General features: G+C 40.7%; 1 protein-coding gene across 2 annotated transcripts; it reads left to right on the top strand.

The window, feature by feature from the left end:
• The first annotated feature begins 457 nt into the window (after window positions 1-457).
• Window positions 458-8,575, top strand: hhatla (hedgehog acyltransferase like, a). Of its 2 annotated transcripts, XM_085378156.1 has the most exons (13): window positions 458-624; window positions 1,609-1,736; window positions 3,198-3,265; window positions 3,364-3,477; window positions 3,907-3,927; window positions 4,166-4,360; window positions 5,213-5,422; window positions 5,752-5,923; window positions 6,219-6,363; window positions 6,473-6,508; window positions 6,600-6,801; window positions 7,673-7,814; window positions 8,082-8,575. In XM_085378156.1, the coding sequence occupies exons 2-13, from the start codon at window positions 1,631-1,633 to the stop codon at window positions 8,222-8,224; spliced, it is 1,554 nt and encodes a 517-aa protein (XP_085234282.1). In that variant the 5' UTR covers window positions 458-624; window positions 1,609-1,630; the 3' UTR covers window positions 8,225-8,575. The 2 variants fall into 2 exon arrangements, with proteins under 2 accessions (XP_085234282.1, XP_085234283.1); XM_085378157.1 differs by lacking the exon at window positions 3,907-3,927 and having other exon boundaries at window positions 8,082-8,574.
• The last annotated feature ends 2,872 nt before the right edge of the window (window positions 8,576-11,447 follow it).

Consider the following 11,447-nt stretch of genomic DNA (forward strand, 5'->3'; position numbering starts at 1 on the left):
ATGGGAAAGCACTGACTAATATATGAAAATTCCCCAAATTCCTTAGGCATTTAATGCGTTTTATAATATGGCGGTCTTCGACGATATCACAGAGTACAGAAAATTATTTTTAAAAACAGAAAAAACCCAATTTCTTTCAAATTGTATAAACATTGCCTTTGTTGCATCTAACCGGAAAACGTGAAAGACTTGGGTCTGTAACAGTAAGTGCAATCATATTTCATTGCACTTTTAACATCCGCATATAATTTATCAAGTCAGATTCATTCTATCTTTGATTGGCTCTCAATTAGGCTAATTGCTACTGATTGACTTTCTTTTTTCGACGTTATAAACCATGTTTGTGAGTAAGATCCGATGGACACGGTGTGGACCACCCCTCATTGCGGTGCAGTAGTGGTGGATAAATATATCCCCCCTCCTCCTCCTCCTCCTCCTCCTTTCGTTGGGTCCGCAACATCCTGACTGCCAGAGGCTGGTGATCAGAGGCAGCGGCAAAGCCCCCGCAAGACGAATGAAATGAAATCTGCTTTTGCCGCCACCTGCTTTCCCCCAATTTCTTTGGTCTACTGAAGAACTGGCTGTAGTGCTGCCCTCATCCTGACAGTGTAAAGCGGATATAAGGTTAGTAAAACAAGTCTTGTATTAATGCAAAGTGATAAATATGACGGAAACCACCAGGGGGGAACAATCAGAACAAACAGCCGGTGTGTTATCGACTCTGTGCGCACAGAGCATTGAAAAAGTAAGCCTCAATTTGTATGCATGCCGCTTTGCGGGGGATCTGCATAGCCATGGTTACATCTTGGCACTGGCATGCCACACTTGTTCGTCCAACTCCTTTAAGTTCAACTCAAAGTGCGCTACATGAGCATGAAGCACACGCCCTAACACAGCCAGGAACCCGGGCTGTCCACCTGAAAACTAACGGTTTTCCCACTCCAGTGCGCCATTCTTGGCCATTCCAGTTAGGGCTAATTATTCTGTGAAGTGAGTCCCCAGCGCCTCCCAGATCACATAGCACTGCAGCTGCCCTGCTGTACAGCAAACCAACTGCAAGACAGTACTATAATAGGAAGGAGAGGTAGGGTTGCGCAGCTGACGGTGCTGATTCCGAGGAGCCAGAGCTCTGAAGTCCTATTTAAGTCACTGGGCTGTCGATCCGGGAAGCTTATTAGTAAAATACCACCTCGGTGAAACACCCCGGTCTGTCTCAGACCAGTCAGGAACTTGTGTTATTACTGCGCTGACCCGTTTTTGTGGGTGTATAGTTTCTATAGGCACAGGCTGATTTCCACTGGGTAACACTGCCAAGGACATCTACCATAAAAATTAACTGTACTGGGTTTCTCCTCATGTTTTGTCCGGTTAATCCTGCGGAGCATTTTATTTATCGAGGAACCTGTCAACGTGCATGCTTTCATACTGACATGTCACAGCAAACTACAATGTAACAATTTCCAAAGAATAACCTGGTTCAGTAAAATAAACCTTTTAACCCTGCATTTCTCTCAGTTTTCCTTTTTTTGTTTTGTTTTCTGTTCATTTATACTGGTTCCCTTCACTTAGGTCTAACATTATGTGGCTGATTGCTTTTCAACCCATTAGGCTTCAAGTGTGCAGATTCACCATGGGGATCAAGACTGCCCTCCCTAGATATGAGCTGTATCTCTACACAGCTGTACTTGCTGTGGCCTTGATATGGGCAGGCAGTTGGATATTTGAAGCTTCAAGTGGTGAGTGCACAACGTGTCAAGAGATGTCCGGAGTGCATGCATGCGCGCGCGCACACACACACACACACACACACACACACACACACACACACACACACACACACACACACACACACACACACACACACACACACACACACACAGACAGGCTGTCGGTGTAACTGAGAAAGTCCGAAAAAAAAATCAATATCACAGTGCTTTAACATTTATAGAGGTTAATTGAAATCCACTGATATTCCCTAAAGTTGGAGAGAATGGACACTTTTATGCACCTACTATCAGCTTTAGGAGCACAATTTTCACTCATGATCTGATAAATGTCACTGAAAGCCAAGTGACAATGCAATTCAATTTCAATGCAATTTAAAAACTGCCTCAAAAAGCACCGTCCTACATCCTACAACAGTGCTCTATTTAACCTAAAACAGGGCAGAACAAAGTTCATTTAGTAGATGAAAAGAGACTGCTTCCCCCCCCCTGCGTGTTCTTATTATGTGAAGACAATTTGAAAAAATGGTCCACTTACTCTCTAATTATTTCCCAGATGGAGATATTTCTGACTAAGTTACACTGAGCCAACTAACTCCAAACCCTTCATCCTGAAATAACACCAAATGTTTGCATGCATTCAGACTATGACATGCTTCGACCAGCCTCTTCACAAACTGATCTGAGTGGACTGAGTGCAATCGGGTGACTGGTGCTGTCTGTCACCGTCTGTGCTGTCATACAGTCTAGATGTCAATCATCATTTTAGTCCAGATATTTTTTCTCCTTCAGTCTCTGTCTCTTAAAATGGTCATTTGTAATACTCAGGTCTGCATGCTACAGTAGCACTGTATACTGGCAATAGTAGTTTGGCTGTGTTCCCAGAAGTAAGAGGCTTTCCCCGAATGACCCTTACATTTTGAGGCTTCTCCAGCTTTGGCTGGAAAAACCTACTCCCCACTGTGGTGGTGGTGGTGGTGTAGGTTGATCACATTTGTTGCTACACTGATTGCTTCAACTTTGGTCACCACTGCGATTGTTTTTGGTGTTGTGTTTGTCATTTATGTGTTAGCGCTTTGTTCAGGTTATATAGAAAACTACTCTCCTGCAACAAGATTATGTCTACATGAGACTAGATGTCAGCCTCAGAATAGAAAGCTCTGCAGTGAGTGTATTATGTAATATTTGGTGTTATAAAATAGACCAGAAGTGCTCTCAGGCCCTTAAATTTGCAATAATCCAATGAACACACCAAAGCTCTTCAAGCTGTGACTACCTGCACGACTGTTTTCTTACAGAGGAATAACCAGCTCATATAAAAATGCCCAAAACAAAGCTGCTCAAAGCCTGGATTCCCTAACACAGAGGCTTTACAGTGTCCTGCCATTACTTAAAGCTGTTTTGCATTATTAATAAAACACCTCAGCATGCACAAATGGAGATTATCGTTTTTTTGTTTGTTCGTTTTTTCAGAAAATGCAAACAGAAAGACCTTCAAGGAAAGCGTCAAACCAGGATGGCATTATTTTGGCAGGAAAATGGTAAGTCCCTCTTCTTCATGTATTCTCTATACAGCTGCACAGCGCCATGTTAAGCGAGCGGTTGTTATTTGATCCTAATGCATTTTTCCTTGCTGTAGGATGCTGCGGACTTCGAATGGGTGATGTGGTTCACGACATTCCGCAATCATATCCTTTTTGCTCTCGTTGGTCATGTGATCTTTGCCAAGATATTTTCCCTGGTGGCTCCAAAGGTGCGCGGGTGTGAATGCTCACGAGATACTCCTGGGTTTTGAATAAATACACGTGCGGGCTCATGGTGTTTTCTCTGTAAATATGTATTTCACACATATTTGCATGTGCTCAAGTGTGAAGAAAGATATTACAGTAAATGCAAAGCTGCATTCTGCTGATGTGAACAGAAGGCCTTGAAGTGATTAATTAAATGTAGTTTTATTCCATTTTTATTCAATGAGATGTTTTTCTGTTCCAGAACAAAAATGTTTCTCGTGGCTTTTACTTGAACCTCAAGGCCTGACAGAGTGACTCAACACAGCATGAGCTGCTTTCTTTGATACCAAGTTCCCATCTGTTGCGTCTCTGCTGTGAATATCTGGACATATTTAAAACAGTTCATCATGTTTTAAACATGTTTTCTGTCTTGTTTCATGTTTACAATGAAGATTGGTATAAATGGATGTAAGGTAACATTAAAAGATCTTAGAATTTCACAACATTTGCCATGCATTTCATTTAAATTGTGCATATGTGGACTGTAGATTTGTTTTCATTGCCCTGTAATTTAATCTTCCCATCCTTAGGTATTTTAATTTTTTGCAGTGTCATGAGTGTTATTATACTAACACCACTCTTCATGTGTGTTCCTGAATTCTGAACTATATCCTGATATCTTGACTAATTCTGGCTCCTTCTTATCCACAGCACAGATCCTTGGTCTTTGGGGTGTATGGAGGTTTGGCAGTCCTGGTAACGATGGGCTGGACTTTCTTGGCTCTGGTTCTTTCTCATTGCATCATACTATACAGCGTGGCTATATTCAAAAGTAAATGGATGTGCTTCGCTGCAGGCTTGTGTACGCTGGCCTCCATCAAGCTGGAGCCCTTTAACTCCTGGCAGGTGAGGGAATGGTAGCAAAGTAGAAGTTTAACAACTTCACCTACTTCCAAAGTCCAGCGACGCATGTAATAAATACTACAACATTTGTGCTCGACCACCACATTTCTTCCTAATGATCCTAATGGAAGTTCTTTCTGCCCGTCCCTGAGCCTGGTTCTGCTGGAGGTTGCTTCCTGTTAAAAGGGAGTTTTTCCTTCCCACTTTCTCTCAGTGCTTGCTCATAAGGGGTCATTTGATTGTTTGGGTTGTCTCTGTATTATTGTAGGGTCTTTACCTTACAATATAAAACACCTTAAGACAACTTCATTTGTGATTTGGTGCTATATAAATAAAACTGAACTGCAACTTTTCTGGAGTTTAGCTGAGTTTGTAGGGGTGTTTCCAGGATTTTCCAAAATGTGGTGATTCAGACTCAGAAGCAGTTATTGAAGCCCACTGGAAATAAGTGAGGTTTATTAGAAAGAAACAACCAATAAAACCATTTGAAAATTGGTTGAATTTAAATGCAGACAGACCTCCAGCCTCCCTAAACATGCACTAGAAAACGTGAATGCCCTGTAGCATCATAGTTTTCACATTGCTACACACAGTTGTTGTTGGCCCCCCTTTATCCACACCACTGTGAAAGGTTTCAGCTGTAGGTGATCTTAGAAGCGTTACCAAACCGGAGAACGATCCCGAAACACTATAGATAACATTACAAATTATAGTATTTGGTCTAATATGTAATGTATGGACACATGATTACAGTACTGACAGCATACAGCTTCTGCCAGATTGTTATTGTCGTCCTTATGCAGACTGGTGTTTGAGGCTCAGAATAACTTTTATCCCCCCACTGCCCCACAACAGGAAGCCTTGGTAACTGGTTCCTTCAACCTCCAAGATATCCTGTTCTATGGCGGTTGTGGCTTCAGCATCATGCGCTGTATGAGTTTTGCTTTAGAGAACTGCGAGAAGAAGGAAGGCAACTACACGTTCTCAGACCTGGTGAAATACAACTTCTACCTCCCATTCTTCTTCTTTGGACCGATAATGACATTCGACCGGTTTCATGCCCAGGTGAGGATTGAAATCAAACGGAATATAAAGATAAACTGGTGTTTTTTTAAAAAAGAAACCCTAATATTTCTTTTAATCAACAGTAGGTACATCTATTCTTTAATTAACTATTTTATTAATGTGAATAATTAATTGGTCCAAAAATAGTTACAAATCTGTAACTCTGCTATTCTGAATGGAGTAATCGTCAAATATTCAAGTTTCTATGGAATATGGCAGGGATAGCTCAGTAGGTAGAGTGGTCGCCCCATGATCATGGGTTCAAATCCCCTGAATGGCTACCTGAGCAAGGTACTGTCCCTAGTTTAGTGGAAGCTTTTGTTCTGCAGGCAAATAACACTCAGCTGATCCGTAAAGAGAGGGAGATGTGGAACATCACCACCAAGGCCTTGTTGCACCTGGGAGGTATTCTCGTGGTGGATGTCTTCTTCCACTACCTTTACATTCTGACGATACCCAGTGACATGAAGCTGGTCGCTAAGCTTTCTGACTGGTCTCTGGGTGAGTAATTAAATCCAAAGCTTTTTCCTTTCTTTCGCACTTGCACTGAAGTTTTCTTGCTTCAGTCATTTGATTTCTTGTGGTTTGAAATAACATTGTTATTCCCTAAAATCATACTATTTCCAAGGAAAATCAGTGAAAAAATGAATAATCTAAAATTCTAATGAGACATCATTTCAAGTTAATCTGCTACTGGAGGTTTTCTCAGAGGCAGGACTTTAAATAAATGCCTGAAAAGACTGTGGGATATATTCTAATTAGGAAAGATTCAGATTTGTTTTTATGTGATTCACAGCTGGACTGGCTTATTCCAACTTGGTGTATGACTGGGTGAAAGCGGCTGTAATGTTCGGCGTCATCAACACCGTGGCAATGCTGGATCACCTGGACCCTCCTCAGCCTCCCAAGTGTATCACCATGCTTTACGTCTTCGCTGAGACGTACGTGCGACTTGCATCAGCAGTGTGAAACCACAGTGTAGTTTCTTGGTTCGCTCTGCAAAACCGTAAAATGTGTGAAAGTATTCATGAAACTTTGTGTCTTTTGTAGGCACTTTGACAGAGGCATCAATGACTGGCTGTGCAAGTGAGTGCATGGATGATTTAAATTCATGGGCATAAAGAACCAAACGCGGTATAGACAAGAGGATTTTGACTCATCGTTGTGTCACGTGCAGGTATGTTTACGACTACATTGGTGGAAATCACGATCAAATCTTCAAAGAACTTCTTGCAACCATCTGCACTTTTGCCGTCACCACCCTGTGGCTGGGCCCATGTGAACTGGTTTATATCTGGTCCTTTTTCAACTGCTTTGGTCTCAACTTTGAGCTGTGGGTGGCCAAGTTCTTCTCCCTTCCACCACTTTCTACCATAGAGGTGAGAAACGATAAGGCAAATAGTAATGCCCCTAGGCATGTTTGAGCATGGATGAAAATTCTTGCCTTGAATAACAATTTGTGTCTGATACATTTAAAGAAGAAATTAAATTACTTGGTAAAAAAATTCTTTAGAGTCTTGACACAAACACAGGAATCTATCAACATTTTGTCATCACATTTAGTCACTGGATACAGAATCTCTTCTTCATCACTGATAGTGATCTTGGTATTTAATGAGCACTGATTTTAAGTCACTCTATCACACTTTGTGGAAGCTGCGTAATGGACTGAGACAAAATAGTGTGTATTTGGTTCCTGTTTCCCCGTGCCCTTCTTGTTTCTCTCCTCTTTCCCCCAACACCCCAACTGGTCACGGCAGATTTCTGTCTGGCTCTACCAGAGTTCTCTTCCTGTCTAAAGGAAGTTCTTCCTTCTCACTGTTGCCAAGTGAGCCTCAGGGGCTATTATCTAATTCTCTTTAATGTTGTACCTTTCATTATAAAGGGGAGTGAACTGGCAGTTAATAAATAAAACTGGTGGTTATCAACTTCACAGATCCATTTCTTAGTTTGATGGGCCTTAATACAGTACTGACCTGAGAGCAACAGGATCAAAAGTAAGCTGAGCGACACGATTTTGAGGTGTGGAACTATTTTTATTCATTTAAAAAGCCATTATTAAAAGAAGTGGATCTATTATATTTGCCCCAAGAATATAATAGACAAGAGAAAAGCAAAACAGATCCTAATTTAAAGATGGACTAAGCATCTATCAAACATTTCACAGGTCTGCAGGATGGCAGCAGAATTACATTTTTTCTTTTTCTGTGTTAGTTGTAATTTTGTGCTCTGTTGTGTGTCTTCTGTTAGAGTGCCATGGGTGAAGCCATGTCACGCAGGATCCGCGGTTTGTTCAATGCGGCCAACTTCTGGGCTATCGTCCTCTACAATGTTCTCTCCCTGAACAGTTTGGAGTTTGCCAAAATGGTGGGAAGGAGACTGATTTTTAAAGGTGGGGAACAACATCAGTATGAATAAAAAACAGGGTTTTTTCTCAGTTCCAAAAGCACAGGAAAACAAGAAAAGTAAAAACTTGAGGGGCTTAATGCTCCACAGATCATTTGACTTTAGCATCGCTTCTGTTTTCTTCATAGCATTAAACATTCTGTGACACAACTCTGACAGGGCTTGTTCACTGGATTATCTGCAGTATTTCCTTTAAAGTTCTGCTTTAATGTTCTCACCCCCCCTTCCTCCTTCTTCTTTGTCCTATTGTTAGGTTTTCCTCTGTCGACCCTCTCTGTGTTACTCGTGACCTACTGTGGTGTGCAGCTGGTGAAGGAACGAGAGAGACAACAAGCCTTGCTGGAAGATCCAGAGCCGGTGAAGCCAGTAGATGGTGGCAAAGAAAAAGCAGAATAACCTGGCAGAGAAACAGTTTCACAGACTTAATGGTCAATGGGCGCTCACGTGGTTCTATCCTCGGCCTTGCATGCTGTAACAGAACCATGCTGGTTAACAGCCATTCAGCACCTATATTGTTCACAAGCCGGTGTTTTTCCTTTTGTTTGTCGGAAGCGAGGCAATGATTCGAACTGTGAAAAATCCGCAAGTGCACTTGCTGTTGATAATCAACACATACTTTGGCACAAACCCACCAACAGTGCATTTAGTATTTGTATCGATCTGGACTAAAGATTGTTTCAAATATATCTATCTATCTATCTATCTATCTATCTATCTATCTATCTATCTATCTATCTATCTATCTATCTATATATATATATATATAAAATCTTTAAAAGTACTTAAGGACATATAGTATTGTAAAGGAAGAATTACTTTTGGCCTGTGTGGTTCTGTTCTCCTTCACTTTTATTTCTTCTTCCTTTTTTATCACCATCTTTGTTTTTTATTTAATTGAGATGGTTGAGATCCAATCTTATTGATCTGTAATCAAGCTAAAAGGGTAAAACTTGAAGAAAACTTGAAATCAGGGCGTCATAAATGGAGTGCAATAAAGAAAATAAAAAGGGTGCTATGGAGGTCCTCCACATAGCTTGCAGCTGATTGTAATGTACAGTATAATTGTTTTACTCTTACTAAGAAAAATATATATGACGGTAAAGCACTGGTATTTTAGTTTGATTATGTATCAGATCTCCTGTGATTCTGAGTACTGAATGTAGCTAAGTCACTGGAAACCATTCAAAGAATGACTGCCTTACTCTACTACTGTCCACAGGAGATTACTGTGGGTGTGGCGTTTTGGTCCATCTCTCCTCGGCCCTCACTCACATAATAAAGACCCCCACTTGAAAGGCCAGAAGCCCAGCAGGGGACATGGGTCAGTGTTATGCTGCCTGTCAACAAAACCTGCTGTGTGTCTTCAGTGCAGCAGTCAGAGAGAGAGAAAAACTCGATGCAATGTTTTTTCCCACTTTTGGGTATTCATTAAAGGTGTTCATTTCAAATGTTTGACTTGTAATAAAGTGGTGTTTCGTCCAGAAGGGACACTCCTGCTGTGAGTTTGTTTGGTTGCTATTTGCAGTGAGATTGCTGTGTGTACATGTATGCACCTATGAGCTGTTCAGGACGGTCTGCATTAAAACATTTGAACAAATTCATTCTCTTTGAATGGACGAAAAAGGCTCTCCTGCTGATTTGTGAGACACTGCCATTCATCACCACCAGATGGCCCAGTTTGTCCAAAGTTAATTTCTGCTATTTCCTTTGTGGTTACAGCATGGATGATTAAAAACATCCAATGTTTGCTAAACTTTTCTTTTGGCCTGTCCGACAGTGTAGCAGTTGTTGTCTGAAGGCCAAAAAATGCCACACAGATTTACTTTCCCACGTGGACCATTACTGTATTTGCTATAATGGTCCACTTGATAGTTATATTTCATTAGAATTTTATCAGGATTTTTAATTTTGAGTTATTATAATGACAATGGACAAGACTGAACAGAAAAGAAAACAAAGAAAGAGAAGTTGGGAAGAAAGAAAGAGGGAGAGAAAGGGACAGAGAAAAAAAACACATCAACAACAGAAGTGGGACAAAACCACCTCTTTGCCAACAGGCTACACTACATGTCAGGATGGTTAAAACATACCCTTTTAGAAAAGCCCGGGCCAAATTAAGTAATTCACTTGTATTTGTTGATGAGTGTTCCTTTTATGAAACCAGTCTGGCCAGGCCGTATTATGAGGTGGGTTATCTTTTCTAATCTTTTAGAGTTTTGTGACGTCAGTAACCAATACAGTGTGACACCCAAAAAGCATTGTTGGCTTCATGTTGAGATTTACTGGCACAGAGCACAGAGAATTATTTAACACGATTACCTAAACTTTTGTTATTTTTTTTAAAGCTGCTGGCAACCCAAAACGTCCGCTATGCTGAAGCTTTATGCAGCTACAATGTGTCGTCTTAGTTTATTTGTATAGTGACAAAAAAAGAAGAAGCTTGGCAAAGAATAAGGCTATGTGAGATTTTAAACTTTGAACTGTTTTGAGTTTGAGGTTCATAAATCAGACGCTGATGCTATAGTGGTGTAAACCTTTATATGGCCCGCGCATGTCAAACCTCTTTTATCTTGTGGGCCCAGAGAGCGCACTTTGAGCTTGGACCAGTGAAACTCCCCTTTCTATCATTCAATTACACGTTTATTCCCTGGGAAGGATTAATGTGAGGGGAAAAGGTGCATTTACGACAGTATTTCTTAGTTTTTCAACATGATAAATGGATTATATTACATAAAAGTTTAGGTTTCATTGCCTAGACAAATGTTTTAGTGCATATCTGTATGGTAGGTGGTGAAAAACAGGAATCTTGTTTTTGTATGGTATGGGCCGTCATGTGGGAGGTCTTTAACAATAAGAAAAACTGTAAAAGCTGTGAAATTATAGATAAAACTTTTATATCCTCCTTCACATTTTCCAAAGCCTTTCAGACCGTAGTCTTTGCTGGGCTGATTCTGGTACCCGGGGCTTTTGTTAGACATCCCTGATCATGACTTTTAATTCTATACCAGGGTTAGGCCACTCCAGGCCTCGAGGCCCGGTGTCCTGCAGATTTGAAATCTCACCATGGGTAAACACACCTGAATCAGATGATTAGTTCATTATCAGGCCTCTGGAGAACTTCAAGAGATGTTGAGGAGGTCATTTAGCCATTTGAATCAGCTGTATTGGATCAAGGACACATCTAAAACCCGCAGGACACCGACATTCGAGGCCTGGAGTTGCCCACCCCTGTTCTATACCTTCTACATATATGTGATGCACTGGTCACATTTTTCAGACTCGCTTTCAACCACTAGATGCCAGTACTGTTTGTCACTTAGTATACATTGTTGTTGCAAATCACTTAATGTTGGCACATGTATACATACATACATATGGAATAAGTAAAATGTGGGATATCACATAATAATAATAATCCTCATTTATACCAGATGTATAAAATATTAAAACTTTTGCTTGTTTTTTGTAATTGTGGCTGAAACAGTTTGAAAAATATTTTAATCACAATGGAACTAACCCCGGCACTGTTTTTATACACCAACTGTGAAGATTTCAGTTGAAGGAGCAACTACAGACTGATGATCTGGAAGGGATCTGTCAGAGCTAGAATTAGGAAAAC

The sequence above is a fragment of the Diplotaxodon limnothrissa genome, linkage group LG18 (assembly GCF_057381915.1).
Source record: "Diplotaxodon limnothrissa isolate DT_005_m linkage group LG18, D_limnothrissa_male_GT1.1, whole genome shotgun sequence".
NCBI classification, from domain to species: Eukaryota; Metazoa; Chordata; class Actinopteri; order Cichliformes; family Cichlidae; genus Diplotaxodon; species Diplotaxodon limnothrissa.